Consider the following 18,752-nt stretch of genomic DNA (forward strand, 5'->3'; position numbering starts at 1 on the left):
AAGGTCAAGGTCTAGTTATGACCTCACTTCCTGTACTTTTCGAAAAATTAATGTCTCTGCTGTTAATTTCATCATGAACTTAAGTCACTCTCCATATCTAATTTAAAAATTAAAGTCTAATTGATAACACTATTAATTAATTGTCAATTGGACTTTAATTTCTAAATCAAACAAATAGAACTAAAATACAGGAATCAAAAGCTGACGGCATAAATTTCAAAATTCAAGAAGAGTACAGGACTGGGGCAAATTTAAACCTAAATCAAATTACACTCAAATATCTTGGAGAAAACAATAAATGGTGGATGCAACCGTGCAAAATAGACAAATACCAAAAAAATAGAGTGGAGAAAAAAGAATTTTCTGGAAAATTCTAATTTCAGCACATATGGCATGAAACCAGAACGATGTGTTGCAACAAAAGTGGAATGATCATAGAAGATCAAAGAAGTAATCCAAACCTTGTCCGATTTCCCATATCGAAATGCCAGTTCCCCAGAATCGAGCTTCCTCTAGCCGCATGTAAATCGACATCAACGAAGGGTAGAACACCGCATGTCTGACATTGTTATCATCGAAATATACGAAAAAATGCTCTCCACTGTTCTTTTCCCATTGTAGTTGAGGCCTATGATTTTCCAACAATGAGAGGTAATCTCTACCAAGGATAGCTCCAGCACCACCAGAACCTGCTCAATGTTTTAATAGAAGCCTATAAAGTCACATGCAGAACTTGGTCGTCTTACAACAAGCCATTGAAAATACATCACTAATATTATATGATAGGGTAAACTACACCCAAAGTTTCTAAACTATATAACTTTGCATTTTGGTCACTCAACCTCAAAAAGTTAAAAAATGGTTATTGAACTCTTCGAAAGTTTTTATTTAAGTCACTGAGCTGTTAAGTTTTTCTTTTTAAGTCCGGCTAACGAGCTTCAAGCGACAATTCGATGACCGGTATGGTGAATCAGCACCCATCGGCGAGTAGAAGAACATATCTTAGATCCAAGTCAATCTGACAATAAATATCAAATGTTGGAGAAAAAAGCTATTTGGATTTTAGTACACAAATTAATGACATGCAAAACTGTTTCATAAAAAAATCAAATTGTAGAGGAGAAGGGGAAGGAAAGCTTTCGATTGGTGCAAGTTGTGCAAACAGAGAAAGCCATACAACAATTATTTTAACAGCCTAATGACTTAAATGAAAACTTTTGAATAATTCATTGACCATTTTGTAACTTTTTGAATTAAGTGACTAATACGTAAACTTACTATAGTTTAATGACCTTGAATGTAATTTACCCTATAAGATATCATGGAAGGATTAGCTAATGAGTCAATTATCAAGGTCACATATTTGTTAAGATCACTAGGTCCTAGGGATATGATTATAGTCCAGATGGTCTAAACAACGGAAGGCGGGTTCAAAATCAGCTTAAGAAATATGGGAGAAGAAAATGAAATACCTTCTGAAAGGATAAAATCATTGCCATAAAAATTGATGCCAAGAAATATCTTTGGAGCCAATCTCTGAGCATTGTTTCCCGTGGAACCAAGAAGCAGCCGTAAGGTAAAGCGTATCCAGTTGAGAGGTGCATTTGGACCAGGATTATTAGGACCCGAGAAGTCATAGGTCATAAGTGAAAAACCATCCACAGAACCACTCAAGCTCTGAAGATCAGCTGGTCCAAAATCATGCTGCTGGAGCGCATCTGAATGTGGTGGACCTACAACATATACCAACTGCAATTGTTGCTTGGGATTCCTTGTTGATGCCACAGAATGCAGTGCATGTCCGAGTTGTTTTATAAACTTGAGGGCCTAGGTGTTTAAACAGCAAAAAATATTTCAAATCTCTAAATAAAAAATGATAGACCATTTCATTTTCTATTGCTACAGACAAGGAGTTGCCACGGATCAGAACAAAAGAATGCTTGATGATTCTATGAACCTTAAGGTTTGATGTCAAGTAAGAAAAAGGAAAATCCAAGGCTTTCCACATACTCGTTTCCTTTTAGTAATCGGACTTCTATTTTAGATGTCACTAATGCCTAGCATCAATAGAAAACTGAGCAAGGCTTCATTCCCATGAACTTAATGTAGAGCTAAAAGGGGAGCACAATTCTTTTGAACTCAAAAGAATGCATAAGAAAATCTCAAACTTGAGCATAATGCTTTGGAACCTCAAACTTAATAAAGAGCTAAAAGGATTTTGAACCAAAAACATAAATGAAGTACATAAGAAATCAGGAGACTTTGATCCCGAAAAGAAAAACGACAAAAGGAATCAAGGTATCGGGTAGAAAATTGGCATAGCAAAATCGAAGAGTCCAGGAAATAGTAATAGATTTGGCATGCTCATGCAGCATAGTCCACAAAATGCCACTTCAATACATGTCTAAACCCCATGTCTTTGGGAACCAGAAATACACAGTTTTAACAAATACAAAACATCAACCGAGGTGATCATTACCATATTCCTCAAGTCTGGATTATGCAAGACACCGTATGCAGCCCATCTCGACCAAGACTCTAGCACAATACCATCATACTCCATTTCTCTATTCATTAAGGAAATTATCCACACAAGAAACAACATTAGAAAACATTTGCATAATGCCTTAAGTAACATTGTATACCAACAAAAGACCATGGAATAAGAAATCGGAGCTTACTTGCACTCAGTTACCATGAGGTCAATAGCTTTATCCATTTGTTTCTTCTTTTTAAGCAGCTCTGTAGGAAATGCTTCCAAAACTATTCTAGGTAATATCTATATATATCAAAAACATATTTCATGATAATGAAAAATACTTTGCTAACAGGCATACAAATTATCCCTAAAAAATAAAAAATTAAACTTATATTACCAAAGCATTTCCCCTCATTCTAAGCTCTGATATCCATCCTTTATCAGCATTATGTCTCCCTTCCAGAATCAAGCTGTTTCCATGGCTGGCAACGATTTTTTTTTTTCAATTTTAAAAATTTTAAACAAGTGCTAACTTCAAAGTGTTAATTCAAAATTGGATTTACCTTTTCAAATCATACCAAACAGGTGATAAGTGAGTAAACTTAGAATTAAACCTCTTTGCCATTTCATATCCCTTCGAATTCCTACAAAACTTTTAACTTCAAATAAATAACTTTTTTTCGTTAAAAAATTAGGAAACTAAAAGCAACATTGAGATGATCTTACCATGGAGTAATGTAAGCCAATACTGGATAATCATAATTTCTTTGCGATTCATTTCCAGCTACGTTCGTATTCTCCTGAAATTACTTAAAATTTCAAATTTTGATGAATATAAGTTCAAATTATATAAATTTCAATATAGTTCTTACAGTGAGGATCTCCTGGAAATTAATGTCAGTTTTGATGGGTCCTCGCTCCGTTATGACCGGTTCCAAACGTTTCGTTCCTGAACCGTATTTGTATACGTATACGAGAACAGATACTGCCGGAATTATGATGAAGAAGAGTATGAATATACCGATAAGCTTACGCTCCGAAGCATCTGAGTCGTTGAGTTTTTCTTCTCGAGTTGCTGGTCCAACTCGATCTTTGCGCCGGTCCTGACTCGGTTCCCCCCGGCGCTCCCGCCTCCTCGCCATTTCTCTCTTTACTCTCAGTTTTCGAGTCACTGAGGAAGTCAATACTTCGGCCAAAGAAGAACAAAAGAGGTTAGTGCTTTTACTGACAGGGAAAACGACTTGCCGTTTTGAACTTGGTTCGATATGACAAGTTTACCCTTCATAGTTAATGATTTTGCATTCCAGTCAGTGGAAGGTGGAGAACAAAAGGGTTGAATTCTATGATTAGTCCCTGTCCTTTACTCAACTTATGAATTTAGTCTCTATTTGATGGGGTCTGTGTTTGATTTTCCATTGTCAGCTTCCAAGTTGTTGTCTCGGTTGACGTTCTTGTGACATCAGAGACTAAGGTATGTACACATAATGCCTGTTACAGTTAATTGAAGTTACAAAACAAATTGATTAGCTTATAAGAGTTTGCAACACAGAGAGTCATAGGTGATTAAAGATGATCAGAGTTAAGAACCCTTGGTAGGATCAGAGTTTGATAGGAGGAAGAAAGGTAATTGATAGTGTAAGAGGAGAGAAAGAAGAGTTGTATGATTCAATGTTTGTGGGTTTTAAAAGGGGCGGCTCTGATCCTTCTCAAGACATCACACGTCATTTTTGTATTACTTAGTTTCATACTTCCTGTAACCCAGTTGACCAATTGAAGTTCTGTCCTCATAGATATAGGTTGTATTGTCATACCAACAAATATATATATATATGACATTTAAGTGGAAGGTATTTTGTCCACGTCAAGGACATGTCCTCCATGGTGTGAGTCTATGAGGTCTTGGGCTCGTAAAGTCATGGGCTCACCAGTATTCTTCACTCATAATATAATTTTAGTTTGTGGCTTTGATCAACAAAATTGACAGAATGTGAGACAAGCTCACTGTAGGTATAACAAGATTTAAGGTTGAGTGAAAATTTTGAAAAAGTAGAAAATTAATTCAAAACGTAGTGCATTTGGCTCAAGTTTTAAAAATTGATTCAATTTATACTTCAATTTTTTGGATCTGATTCAAATTTCCATTCGCAAACTAGGAAATTATAATTATACAAATCCAAATAAATTTTATTTTTATAATTTATATATATTTAAGAAATAAACATTTTATATTTAAATTAATAAAAATAACTTATAAATTCTAAAAAAACTAAAAATTAATTACATAAAAAAATTAAGCCGATGAGCTTTTAAAAACCAAAATACTACATTACATTCATAATTTTTCAAAATCAGTCCAAACCAAATTGTTACCTCTTTCTTAAAATTCAAAATCAATGTTGATTACATTACTTCAATTGATTCGTGAACTGTTATAGAGCAATTGAACCAACAATTGAATTGAACTAAATTTTATATTTTTTTAATAATTTATGTATATTGAATTGAACAAATTGTTCTGATAAAAAATTAGTTGTCTAATTAATTCAACCACCAACCTATTCTAAAAATATTTTCTTTAATCTTAATGTTTTTTGAATCGGACTATTAATTAAACTTATCATCAATTTATAATTTTAACTAATTCAATTAAAAAAAACTTAAATTCACTAATTTAATTATTAATTCAATTATTTTTTTAATCAATTTAATATTATTCTCCATATTAATACCTAAATTGATTGTCTAGTTAAAACATTATTGCTTAACCAAGAGGAAAACCTGAAAAAAAAATCGTCGAGAAAAAGGAAAACAGAGAATAAATTGAAAATCAATAAACCTTGTAAAAACACGAGAGATGCAGATGCTGATAGCCCTTCTTCAGATGACGCGTGGTGATCCAACATTTTTGGTTAAAAGGCACATTGGGGGATAATCTTTGTCTATAGTGATACGTGGCGATTTCTAAGGTTACCACACAAAGGCTGGTTTTATTCAAATCAATTGATTTTCGTGCCTCCGTCGTAACAGGCGGTTGTAAATTGGCGGGAAATAAGGGATCGAGCAGAAAGACAGCCAATTAAAGGCTGGAAATGTGGCAGCAACTGGCAGTGGGGCGCTTCATGCAAACACACATTTGGCCGGCGAGGATCTACTGAATTTACGTTTCTACCCCTCTACTTACCCTCATAATATCGCAAATGCCTTCGGAAAACAAGAAGGGCGTTTTAGTCATTGAAATCCATGTTTTGGAACGAACCTCTCATATTGTCCACGTGAATAGATTCTCTCAGACTGTGAGAGTCTTCTTCCTCCTCTGATTTTTTCATCCTTTTTTCTTTAATTATAAACAGATCTCACTTTCAAAAAAAAAAGGTCTGTTTCAATTTCGAAATTCAAAAAGATGCTCCCGTTTTTCAGCCTGTATTTTCTTCTCCGAATTCATCAATTTTGACTCAGCTTTCAAGTTTTCTTTTCTCTTTTACGTTTCTCATATCGATCGGTTCCGATATTGCGATCCAGCATTGTACGATCTCTCCTTAGCATTGTCGTCGATCTCCTCCTAAACTAAGGTACATTTCATTACTTCCTACTTTTACTAATTTCTACTCTGTTTTAAAGAAAGACATTGCTAAATTCTTGATGAAGATCATAACTTTGAAACGAATTTATTGTTTTCTCGTGAAAAAAAAAAGTTATACACTAGCTAACCTTCTTCTTTTTTTCTTTCTTTCTTTTTGGCGTTTAATTTGAATATTAGACAAGCAGCTCATTCACGTGCATTCATTCGCGAAATGTTGAAATAAATTATTGTTTTTTGTTGAATATATAAAAGGACTGAGAGGACTCTGATCATGCATGTAAATAGGTAATATATATGGCTAAAAAAAGTATATTTAAGACTTCATTGTTTTAGATATATAAGTCACACTAACATCTAATTATTGAAATTTATCAAATAATTTATGGTTAATATTTGAAATTTTATTTTCAACATTGTTTTGATAATTATTTTAATTTTTTATTTAATATAAAATTTAAAAAAATGATTGGATATGATAAGTAGGTAAGCAGTGAAGATGATAAATTGATTTTATTTTATTAAAAAATTAAACTAAATTATCTTTTTAAAAGATAGATATTTAAATCATCATATTTACCTCTTATAAAAAACTATCTAAAATAATAAAAATATTATATTAATAAGATTAAAATTAAAAAATAAATCATATTTAAAAATTAATATTTACTTTTATTAAAGAACATAATTATATTTCAAACTTATATTTACTAATTTATCAAATAAATTTTTAATATAAATTTAACACGTGCAAAATTTATCAATAAAAATCAAATACTCAATTTTTCAACATTTAATTTTTTCTTATTATTAGTTCTATTCTTCAATGTAATTAATTCAGAAATTTACATGTTATAAACGGTGGCGAAATCAGAAAAATTGTTTTTAGGAGTTAAAATTAAATTATTTATTTATCATAAAAATGTAATTTCATAATTTTAATAGTCTATATTTTTATAATTTTTAAATAATTAAATTAATTTTTATCATTTTTAAAAAGTTAAAATATAATTTCACTAATATTAATTTAAAATTTTTTAATTATAAAATATTTAAATAAAAACATTTCCAGCTCTGCCACGTGGTGCAAAACATATTTTGAAATGATTATATACAATAATCATAATAGTAAATAAATGCATTAAAATGATGAGTTGGAGTATTAATTATTATAAGTTACGTTATATAGAAGATTAATCATATTGGTTAGAAATTAAAGGTAGGCTAGTCCATTAAATTGGTATATTAACACGTGGCGCGCATGCAAAAGCAAGCCACTTTGCTACTTTGGGGGCTTATTAAAGCCCAAGTGTCCAACCATGAAAAAGCCTTTTATTGATGGTGGGGGGGAGTTGATACAGATTTCCTTCTTTTACTTTGGGTTAATTTCACCGAAAGTCCTCAAAGCATGATCCAAATTTTAAATTAACTTTCAAACTTTAATACCATAAATTGAGTCTTAAAAGTATCAAATATCATATCAATTCACTTCCATTAGTCTAGCCATCAATTTAAGTGTTAGACTTAAAAAAAATTTTAAGACACATAGATCAAAATATAAACATACGTGTTTTTATTACATGGACAATTTAAATTTAGTAAATTAAATAAAATGAAATAGCCTTATTAAATTTTAGTGACATGTCTTATCTTACATATTTATAATTTTATCAACATATTTTAAATATATAACATATTGTCAATTTTAGTCTTTTTAAAACTAAATTTGGCTCTTAGTCTTTTAAAAAATAGTCGAATTTGGCATTCAACCTTTCAAAAAGAATTGAGTTGTTGCTTTCTAATGGAAATATTGATTAAATAATTAATTTTTTAAACATGACAGTCCGCATAACAATCCACATGTACTTCATGTTAATTTTTTAAAATTTTTATGAACTTTTTTATTTTATAACTTTTACATTATTTTTTAACATGGCATATAAGATAAATAGTGTAATGTCAGTATGAAGCATACATGGATGGTCAAACTGGTTGTCACCTTAACATCATTGAAAGTTGATGTTTTGTTGTCACCTTAACATCATTGAAAGTTGATGTTTTAGTCAATATTTTCGTTAAAGATAAATTATTTTACTTTTTTTAAAAAGTTAATAACTAAATTTAACTAAAAAAAGGAGATAAATTGACAAAAACTATAAACATTAACAGCTAAATTTGATATTATTCCTAAATATACTTACATCATATACAAACTAGCATTTAATGTCTATATTAAAAGTTAAGCTTCAAAATAACTTAATTGATATAATACTAATACTAATATTAATATTTTGAGGATTTAATTAAAATATTTTTAAAATTTAGAAGGTAATAAAATGAGGATATTTACTAAAATTAACCCTTCTATTAAATTTTTAGTTCCATCAGTCTCTGCTTAGTTCATGATTTTGATTGAATGAAAACTACTAATATTTATGAAGATAATTCTAGATAAGAAAGCATAGGTACTTCCAGTTTAATTTAGAGCTTGGAAAATATGAAATATATCTATTTCAAAGACGGTGGCCCCAAGCTCGATGGCTCCAAAGGGCAAGGTTTGAAAGTTTAACGGGGATTTCAAAACTAGAAATTTGAATAAATAATATTACGTAAATATTGTAACATTGCAACAAACACTGGAGTTTTTTAGGCTTTGGATTCTTGAAACATTTCAATATTTATTAATTTTAGGATAAAATAACATTTAGTCCTTAAATTTAGTAATTTCTTTCATTTTGATCCTTAAACTTTTTCTCCCATTTTAATTTTAGATTATGACAGTTTTTGTTTTTTCAAATTGGTCTCTACATTAAGATTTTCTAAAGGCAAGATGACGGGCACTCTCAAATGATGTCATTTTTCAAAATTTTGTTTAAAAGTTAAAAAAATCTTTATAATTCTTCAATAATTTGTTTTATATTTTATACTACATATAAAATTTAAGCATTTTGAAGTGATGATGTGGTATAATATTAAAGTGCTATATCATCCCACTTTAATGGGATTTAAGTTTAAAAACTAAAATTTTTTAGGTCCACATTAGTCTCTGATAATTTTTAAAATTAAGGACAAATTTGAAAAAGTAACCAAAACCAAAGAATAAATGTTGTTTTATTCCTTAATTTTTATATACTCTAATCCGTTAAAACATTAAAAAGGATTGCAAATTATCGTACTCTTAGTTGTTGGACTTGGCAATGCATGACGGACGACAGTAAATATTTTATTTGCGATTTTTGGCTAAAGGGATTGAGCAGCGACGACGGGGATTTTCAAGAATGGAGGATATTCCTTGTTTTGAAGTAATGAATACCAAAAAATATGGCCATCGAGATCAACAACAGTAGTGTCTTTGTTTCTTTCCAGGTACGTGACGAAATTTAATCTTCTTATGCTTAATATATTATTTCATATAACATATTTTTTATTTATATATTATCTATATTTAACAAAAGTTGTATATATTGATATTAAAAAATAATAGTATTAATTAATTCGAGTTTTAAAGTTGATTTAATAAAAGTTAATTGAAAATATTATTAAATTTAAAATTTGAATTATTTTGTATGATTAATATTTTAATATTACAGCTGTTATATTTTATATTTCATTCATATATATATATAATGCATGTTAAATTCAATATTAATTAAAAAAATTCTAATTATTTATTTTATTTAAAAAAATTTAACCGTTCAATATATATTAATATATATAATATTTTAGATCGATATGATACTGATGTCAAATTAATTCAAAATTTTACATACTTGACAAGTACAAATTATATCAATAAATTCAATAGTTAAATCATTAAAATATTAATTGTATAAAGAAATACAAAATGGTGTAAAATTAAGGCATAATGACTTTTTTTATCCTCTAATTTTATTAAAAAAAGTACCCAAAAAGGCATTTTAACCTTCCATTTATTTTTTTCTTCTTTTAGTTTTTGAATTTGTATTTTTTGTCAAATCACCACAAATGGATAGTAAAGTTAACTTGAATGACATTTCAGCATTTAATTAATTTTTAAAATTTTAAAATATTTAAAAAATAATTTTAATAATTCTTAATTCTTAAAAAATAATTTTTATATGTTTTTAAATTTAAAAAAAATAAATTAAATGTTTATTTGTCACCCACATGACAATCCACATGTATGACACGTCAGCAAAGTTAAAAAACAGTAACTTTCTCATCCATTTTGAGATGATTTGATAAAAAGTGCAAGTTTAAGAGGTAAAAAAGGTGAGAATTAAAAAAAAATTTAAAGTTGGAAGGCTAAATAAGTTATTATTATTAAAACTGAAGCATTTTTATACCAGTGTAAGTGGATCATCCCAATTTAGTGTTAATTAGGAAAATCATTGGGTGTTGTGTGGTTTGATTTTATTATTATTTTAAAACAGTGATATTTTTATAATTTATTGATTGTTATTTTCGTTTAATTTTACTTTTTAAACATATAAAATTTTTAATAAATTTATTAATCTTCACCGAAATTGATTTTATCTTTAGTTAAAAAGGTAACGTTGAAATGATGTTTACTAAGAAATAAAAGAAATATTTTATAAAATAATTTAACTTTAATTAGTTTTATAATAAAAAATAAAAAATTGGGTTTTATATATCATCTTAAAAATACATTACTAAAAAATAATATAATATTATTGTTTAGATTAATTTAAACTAATTTATTTTTATTAATAAAATTTAATATAAGATTAAGTCATTATTATAATATAATTGTGTGGTTAATGTTTTTTTTAAAGATATATAGTTGTTTTATTTAACTATTCTAATATTAAATTTTAGTTTTATAAATGTTTTGAAATTTTATATTGTCATTTTAAAATTTTATTTAATAAAAAGTGTTTAAAATTATAATAATAAATTCTTATCAAATTAAAAATTATTAAAACTTTCAATACTCAAATTTGAAATATTCACTATATCAAACATCGTTAAACCAAAAATAAATTACATAAAAAGTTGATGATGTTGCATATGCTGACAATAAAAAATAAAAGAAAAAGAAAACAGTAAGTCCAAAATAAAATAGGAGTATTGAAAACCCAAAAATATTAATAACATCACACATAAAAAGCAAATTAAATACATGATAAATTTTTTGTATAATCAATCTGAAAAAGAAAAATAATTAATTAATTAAAAATAACTTATGATTGTTTATAACATGAATAATTAGTAATCAATAGATACCCCCGTACAATTTTTTAATAATTTTTTTACAATTTTTATAATTCTTTTTCTAATTTTCAATAAAATTTAAATATTTTAAATATTTATATTAAAATTTAATCATTTTTATAACTTTTATTGATTTTTATTTTTAATTTTTTTTGCCACATGTCACACTGTCGTTGTGACATGTGTTGGCTTTAACTGAAAAAAATAAAGGTGATTTAAGTACCCGATTGAGTGTAAAAAAAAGAAGAAGAAGCAATAGTTTAATTGCTATTTTGAAAAAAATTGAGGACCTTTTTGATGCATTTTAAATGTCTAAATACCCAATTGAATGTAAAAAAAAAAGACTGAATTACTTCTTTTTTTTTAATTTAAGGGCTTTTTATACTTTTAAACCAAGATTCATATCCTATCTATACAAATCCTAGTACAATTTTCTATAAACATTTAAGATAATATTATATATATATTAAAAAATTATATTATAAAAAATTATTAACAAAGTTCAATGAAATAAACTTAAAACTAACTTAAAAGATGATTTAATGGATTATTGAAAACTTTTAGGATCATTGCTCAATGAAATACAATTGTATGTCTTTTAAGTTTAAACATGCAATTCAAGTTTAATTACTTCAAATATTAATGACCATAACAAATAATACTCTAAATCACATTAATATTTTAATTAAAATTTATTTTAAAATTCATAGAGAGTAAAAGAGTTTATAATTCAAGTTCTTTAAATAAAAAATTTACTGAATTCATATGATTAAATTAAATAACCAACCCTTCATAATGTTACATCAATTTAATAACATTCTAAATCTAATTTCAGTATTTTATTCTTTTTCAAATCTTCTAAATTCACGATATTAATGCTCAAAAGCATAAACAACATAAATGATACTGATACGAATAAAAAAAATAACTGTTGCCCTTAAAAGATTTTACTGTTACCTTATTTAAATTCTGATTATTGAGAAATGACTGTTAAAGGAAAATGCATTAACTAAACGTGCTTTCACACACTCCTTTCAAAATCAACTTATTTTCTTAAATTTTGAAAAAAGAAAGTGACATATAAGACTAATTTAGCCTAAACTACATCCCTTATCTTGTGAATTTCTTTAAATTAAGAAACTCTAAAAGCTTACTAAAATAGTGAATAAATTGACATTGGTGAGTTATGGAAGTGTTTTTAAGTTAATATGAGATTAAAATTAACCTTTTAATTTCTTTAAGTATACATAAAAGTATGTATCTTTTTATTTTTTTAATTTATTTTTAAAAATATATCTAAGTGTATGTCTTTTTATTTTATTAATTTATTTGTAAATTAAAAATTCTATTTAGGACTAATAATTTTTTATTTAAAAAAATAACGGGGTAAATTATAAGATTTTAAGTTTACTCATAACATGATGAACTACTGAATAAACCATGGTGAGCTACTTATTTTCAAAGGTGCAAAGGCTATGAAAGTTTGGGGAGGAAAAGTTCTGATTATTATTTCTATTTTTCATATAATATATATTATTATATATCAATAATATATAAAATAATTTTAAACTATAAGTCTTCTCTTATGAAATTTTTGTCAAATAAAATTAAATGAGAAACTCTAAAAAGCTTATAAAAATAGTGAAGAAATTGACTCTCTCATATATATTATATATCAATAATATATAAATAACTTTAAACTATAAGAACTCTCTCATAAACTTCTTCAATTGAAGAAACTTTAGAGAGTTTATTTAAATAGTGAAGAAATTAACAATTATTTATAAAAAAAAGAAAGAAAATAAGTCTTTTTTTTTGTACTCTTTTATTTTATAACATAAATATTATTAATAGTCTATGGTGTGAAAAGAAAAAAGTTTGTAACGCTAAGATGAGCCACGAAAGCTAAGATAAAATTGAAAATGACATTTCTCTCATATTATTACAATACATAATCTAATATTTTGGAGAGAAAAAAATTCATATCGAATTCGAAGTGCTATGCTATTATTACTTACTATTTCACATTTCATATGACAAAGGCATAGTCTTCTTTTCTCTTTCCATCAAATAAAAAAATTCATTGGTGTCGAGCGCGAAAGAATGCTAGACGTTTAGTAGTTTCTCTGATTGAAAAGATATGAGTTATAAGACTGTATTTGTTTTATTAGTTTATTTGTAAAATAAAAAAAAAATTCTATTGAGGATAAATGACATAGTAATTTTTTATTTAAGAAAAAAAGGATAATGGGTAAAAATTATTATTTTTTACTAATAATCATTCTTGTTTTAAACTAATCACAAAACTTTAAAAAAATATTAATTAATTTAAAATAAAGAGTAATTCATGTGGTAAAACGTTAGGTTGTTCACATCAACTAAGGCTTGAGATTTTGTAATATATAATATATATATATACACGATATATAGGTATATATAAATAAATATATATAAATTAGATAAATCATATTCATTGTTAAAAAAAATAAATACAAAAGAGTGTAAGGGTTTGAATAAAAAAAAAGAAAAATATTGGAAAATTTTTGAAGTAAATGAAAAGAAAAGAAAAAACATTTATTAGACTTAATTAATAGCTTAAAGTAAATATATACTTTAAAAAATTAGTTAAGAATATATATATTTCATCCTTATTTAATTAAAATACTAAATTAACATTATATAATTAATCAAAAGACCAAAATAACTTCATAAAAAATAACTTAAAAGGATGACTTTAACCTATTTATTCTAATGGCTTTCAGAGGGGCTGATTTTTCACATAAGCTAGGGTTCTAGGAATTTGTAATATAATGTAAATATATATATGATATATAGATGTAATTATAAAAAAATAATATACAGAAATATAAAAGTAAAGACAAATAAATTAAATAAATTGTACTCATCGTTAAAAAATAAATATAAAAACAGAGTATGGTTTTGAATAAAAAAATATTTAAGGTTTTGAATAAAAAAAAGAAAAATATTGGAAAATTTTTGAAGTAAATGAAAAGAAGAAAGTGGTGAAAAAAAACTTTTATTAGACTTAATTAATACTTTAAAGTAAATATATGCTTTAGACAATTTTTTTTTTTTACATAATTACCTATCATTCTCTCCTAAACTCATAAATAGGAAGGTAATTTGTTTCAGTGCACTCGAACTCACGTCTTTTTATATTAATAATAATATCCATGTCAATCAAGCTAAAATTACATGCTTTTAACAAAATTAGTTATATATATATTCATCTTTGTTTAATTAAAATATAAAATTAACCTTATATAATTACTGAAAAGATAAAAAATAACCCATAAAAGTTATAAAAAAAAGCTTGAAAAGGACGATTTTAACCTATTTATTCTAATGGCTCTCGAAGGAGGTAGTTTTATATTATACATAAATTATGAATATGTTTAACTCTGGGTTTAATTTATTAAACATTAGTTTAATGGCTGTGAATTTTTTTTTTTGGATTTTATGTTAATTTGGTGAAAATTAATTAAAGATTTCTTGTTCCAATCACGCTTGTTTCTTATTTATTTTTCCTTAATTTACAAATTTACAGTTATAAAATAGATACTTCACCTTAGCCCTACTTTCGTCTTAAACATGACTACTCCAAGGGAACAAGCCACGAAATTGGTGACAGCTATCTGAAATTGGACTCTTCAGAATAAACATTGCATGAATCATTTTAAAAAAAAAGGTTTAATTTTGTCCCCAGTCCTAGTACACTTCGGATTTTTAAAATTTAGCCTCTTAGCTTTTAGTTTCAAAATTTTAATCCTCTACTTTTATTATTTAAAAATTAAAATTCAATTGATAATACTATTAACTGACTTCTGCTATTATTTAAATTTAACAAAAATCAATGTTATGAATTGGATTTTAATTTTAAAATTGGACTAGTAGAGGGATTGAAGCATGGAAAACAAAGGACTAAATTTTAGAAGTTTGGATAGTACAGAGATTGGTGGCATATTGAAACCAAAAGTTAAATAAAGGCTAGATTGTAGATGATGTTTCTTGTCCTAATAAAAGTAGTTGAAGTCTATGGGAAAAATAGAGCAGAGTAGTTGAAATCTTATAGAATCAAACAAGCAATACATCATAGATTTCATCGACACTAATGTTTTGTCCCACCGATGTTTTTGGAATCCCGCACACAGTTGAACCGATCAAATTATCAATTTTCGATTCGATAGTTTGTCCAGTATAAATAAAATAAGTTATTAAAAATATATAAAATCCAGTTCAACCAGTTTATTATTCTAATTCAATTGATTTTTTTTTTACTTTATTTCGAATTGATGTATTGATAGATTCTTGATTCAGCTGATCAATCCAATTCGATTCTAAAAACACGGGTTGAAACATATTCAATTGTTGGGTCAAAACAAAAAAAAAGCATCGTCTTTGTTCCATGATCTATATCGATAAGAGAACACAATCTCGTATATAAACTGGGCATATTATAGCTAAACATCATCACAAATTTTTTGGTAAAGTCTAACACTAGTTTCGTTTGCTAATTTGGTTATCACAGAACAAAACTTATGCATCTTTAAACCCTTGTTGTTATCGCATACACTGTCCCTTATAATGTTCCTTACCAATTTCCCGTTGCTCACTCTTCTGTAGGAAAAGTTATGTTATTTTTCTGATTGAAAAGCTATGGCATGCGCATCCATGGCTGTCCCTACCTCTCGAGTCGCCTCGAAGGCGAAAGAGGAAGAGATCAACGGGCTTCGAAGATTGGATTCCAGCATGAATAAAGCTGGCATTCGAAGGTCTTATTCTGACAATCACCTTTGTTGTTCTATCAATCGGATACGTGCCGCTGCATCGACGAAGCCGACCATGACAAAGAGCAGTTCGGTCGGGATCCTTCCATCGTTGCTGCCGGTTCAAATATCAAGTTCCATAATTCCAAACTCAGTTAGGTCGTTTTGGTTCGACGACAATGATGATGAAGAGGAGGAAATAAAGAGGGCGAATTGGGTGAATAGGTTGCTGGAAGTTCATAGTCGTTGGAAACATAGACAAATAGAAGATGGTGTTGAAGGAGGTGAAATATATGATGAGAACGAAAACGATGGCAATGAAGATGAACATGAAGGTGGCTGCGAAGTGAACTACAACTCCGATGAAGAAGGAGACGAAGTGGTGTACGACCGTGAATCGTTCTCGAAATTATTAGTTCGAGTTCCATTGTCTGATACCAAGCTGTTTTCTGAGCTTGCCTTCTTATGCAACATAGCTTATGTCATACCAAAGATTGAGGTATGCATCTTCCGTTCTAGCAATTATGTATTAAAATTTGAAACTACTAGTTTATTCTGGTATTCATATATATATATATATATGTAAATATGTGTACGTGTGTGCGCGCACGTGTGCTTCATTCTCGCATTCATATATATGTGTGTGTGTGCAGGGAATGGAGTTAAGAAAATATTACGGTCTAAAGTTTGTGACATCGTCTATCGAAAAGAAAGCGGAAGTGGCTACGATCAAGGCCAAAATGGATCAGGATTCTATTCGTGTACCTGTTGCTACCCCAAAAAGTACTGAGTTGGAGAAAGTTGAGGGTACTGAGACGAAGCGTCTGATCAGCCTATCTGCTGTTTATGAGATTGCTGCTTCGGCTGCGTACTACGTTCAGTCACGAGCAAAGGGTCTTTTGTCCCCTGGATTTAAGTCACCAGTGGAAGATGAAAGGGATTCGCGTAGATCCGGGGATGAGCATGAAATGGAAGGGGAGAATTCGCCTCGAGTATATAACTCGGAGGTGGCTGCATACATGGCAGCATCGGCGATGACTGCGGTGGTTAGATCTGGGGAGAAGGAAAAACAAGAGACGGCAAAGGACCTTCAGTCTCTGCAGTCATCACCTTGCGAATGGTTTGTTTGCGACGAGTTGAGCACGTATACTCGCTGTTTTGTAATTCAGGTAGGCAGTTCATATTGATAGGTCAGCACGGTTCAAGCCAGCCATGTTGTTGTGAAGACCCGATTATCGAACCGTGATGTTTGATAGGTTATATTTGTTCGTATTTGCAGGGGTCCGACTCTCTAGCATCGTGGCAGGCGAACCTTTTGTTCGAGCCTACTACATTTGAGGATACTGATGTGCTTGTTCATAGAGGAATTTATGAAGCTGCAAAAGGCATATATGAACAATTCTTGCCTGAAATTATGGATCATCTAAATCGGCACGGGGACCGTGCGAAGCTTCAATTCACCGGTCATTCCCTTGGGGGAAGTCTTTCTCTTTTAGTTAGCTTAATGTTGTTAGCTAAGAAAGTCGTAAAGCCTTCTGCTCTTCGACCGGTTGTCACTTTTGGGTCACCGTTTGTGTTTTGCGGAGGTCAAAAGATACTGGAAGAATTCGGGTTAGACGATAACCATGTTCATTGCGTGATGATGCACCGAGACATCGTCCCTAGAGCCTTTTCCTGCAAATATCCGAACCATGTTGCTATTGTCCTCAAGCGTTTGCCTGGTTCCCTCCGATCTCACCGTTGTTTGCTAAAAAATGTAAGTACCAACTTAAACGTTTTGAAATTGGAAAAAAGCCCAATTCATCATTTCATTGTTGTTTTGATGTAGAAACTTTTGTACACTCCGCTTGGGAAACTATTCATTGTCCAACCGAGCGAGAAGTCGTCTCCGCCACACCCCCTACTCCCTCTCGGAACCGCTCTTTACGAATTAGACAAGACACATAACGGATACTCCACGAAAGCACTTAAGGCTTTCCTCTATTGTCCTCATCCATTGGATACCCTCAGTGATCTTACGGCATATGGCTCAGAAGGTACTATTTTACGAGACCATGACTCGAGCAACTACTTGAAAGCAATCAATGGGGTCTTAAGGCAACACAAAAAGACCGTCCCGAGCCTCACGACGAGGACAGTATCGGATACAAGCTTATTATGGCCGTTGCTCGTTTCACCATCCCCTCGCACATGGAACCATCATAGACAAATGATGTTCTCAAACAAGGAGATAATGACTGGTGTCTGAGTTCCTTCTTTGATATGCAAATGATGTTAATAGCATACACATACACATATATATATAATATATATCATCTTTAATCTCCCTCCCTAACTTTTCATGACATTGAAGGGGAAGAAATAGGGAAAAAATGAAACATGTACATCACTGAACTTATAATTAGTCATTTGCTGTGTCTCATTGTGATTTATACTAATACTGTTTTATGTGTTAATAAGATGTAAATGTTTTGGTCGACAACAGGAAGCTTTGTATACAAAACTGTATTATAATTTTTGTAATGTTTTTCCTTGGTTAAAGTACCTAGAAGGTCCTTGTATTATAGGGACTGGATCAAATTAGTCTCTCTATTCTAATTTGGCCTTATTTGAATTTTTTTAACAGTACAGAAATTAAATTGATCCATTTAAAAGTAGAGAGACTAATTTGATCAAGTCTCTATAATATAGGGAC

At 29.0% G+C, this 18,752-nt stretch overlaps 2 protein-coding genes across 3 annotated transcripts; one reads left to right on the plus strand and one right to left on the minus strand.

The window, feature by feature from the left end:
• Window positions 1–186: 186 nt before the first annotated feature.
• Window positions 187–3,729, minus strand: LOC107948184 (chitinase domain-containing protein 1). 2 transcript variants are annotated; one of them, XM_016882651.2, is made up of 8 exons: window positions 3,352–3,729; window positions 3,206–3,279; window positions 3,043–3,123; window positions 2,877–2,961; window positions 2,682–2,779; window positions 2,480–2,567; window positions 1,473–1,827; window positions 187–689 (listed from the first exon to the last, which is right to left on the minus strand). In XM_016882651.2, the coding sequence occupies exons 1-8, from the start codon at window positions 3,619–3,621 to the stop codon at window positions 433–435; spliced, it is 1,308 nt and encodes a 435-aa protein (XP_016738140.1). In that variant the 5' UTR covers window positions 3,622–3,729; the 3' UTR covers window positions 187–432. The 2 variants fall into 2 exon arrangements, with proteins under 2 accessions (XP_016738140.1, XP_040938752.1); XM_041082818.1 differs by having other exon boundaries at window positions 641–1,018; window positions 3,352–3,679.
• A 1,623-nt stretch (window positions 3,730–5,352) lies between these two features.
• On the plus strand, window positions 5,353–18,539 carry LOC107948183 (phospholipase A1 PLIP1, chloroplastic). The gene is made up of 6 exons (XM_041082819.1): window positions 5,353–6,048; window positions 9,303–9,422; window positions 15,915–16,556; window positions 16,711–17,226; window positions 17,337–17,813; window positions 17,886–18,539. Exons 3-6 carry the CDS (start codon window positions 15,948–15,950, stop codon window positions 18,303–18,305), a joined length of 2,022 nt encoding a protein of 673 aa, XP_040938753.1. The 5' UTR covers window positions 5,353–6,048; window positions 9,303–9,422; window positions 15,915–15,947; the 3' UTR covers window positions 18,306–18,539.
• The last annotated feature ends 213 nt before the right edge of the window (window positions 18,540–18,752 follow it).

Source organism: Gossypium hirsutum, chromosome A12, assembly GCF_007990345.1.
Source record: "Gossypium hirsutum isolate 1008001.06 chromosome A12, Gossypium_hirsutum_v2.1, whole genome shotgun sequence".
Classification (NCBI taxonomy): domain Eukaryota; kingdom Viridiplantae; phylum Streptophyta; class Magnoliopsida; order Malvales; family Malvaceae; genus Gossypium; species Gossypium hirsutum.

Bases quoted from the DNA above. Each gene is read 5' to 3' on its own strand.
- LOC107948184 (XM_016882651.2), bottom strand. From the start codon at position 3,621: ATGGCGAGGAGGCGGGAGCGCCGGGGGGAACCGAGTCAGGACCGGCGC. The intron at 2,962-3,042 runs GTAAATCCAATT...AATCGTTGCCAG, and splicing joins GTTTGGTATGATTTGAAAAG to CCATGGAAACAGCTTGATTC. The intron at 1,828-2,479 runs GTAATGATCACC...TTAAACACCTAG, and splicing joins ATCCAGACTTGAGGAATATG to GCCCTCAAGTTTATAAAACA.
- LOC107948183 (XM_041082819.1), top strand. From the start codon at position 15,948: ATGGCATGCGCATCCATGGCTGTCCCTACCTCTCGAGTCGCCTCGAAG. The intron at 16,557-16,710 runs GTATGCATCTTC...GTGTGTGTGCAG, and splicing joins ATGTCATACCAAAGATTGAG to GGAATGGAGTTAAGAAAATA. The intron at 17,814-17,885 runs GTAAGTACCAAC...GTTTTGATGTAG, and splicing joins ACCGTTGTTTGCTAAAAAAT to AAACTTTTGTACACTCCGCT.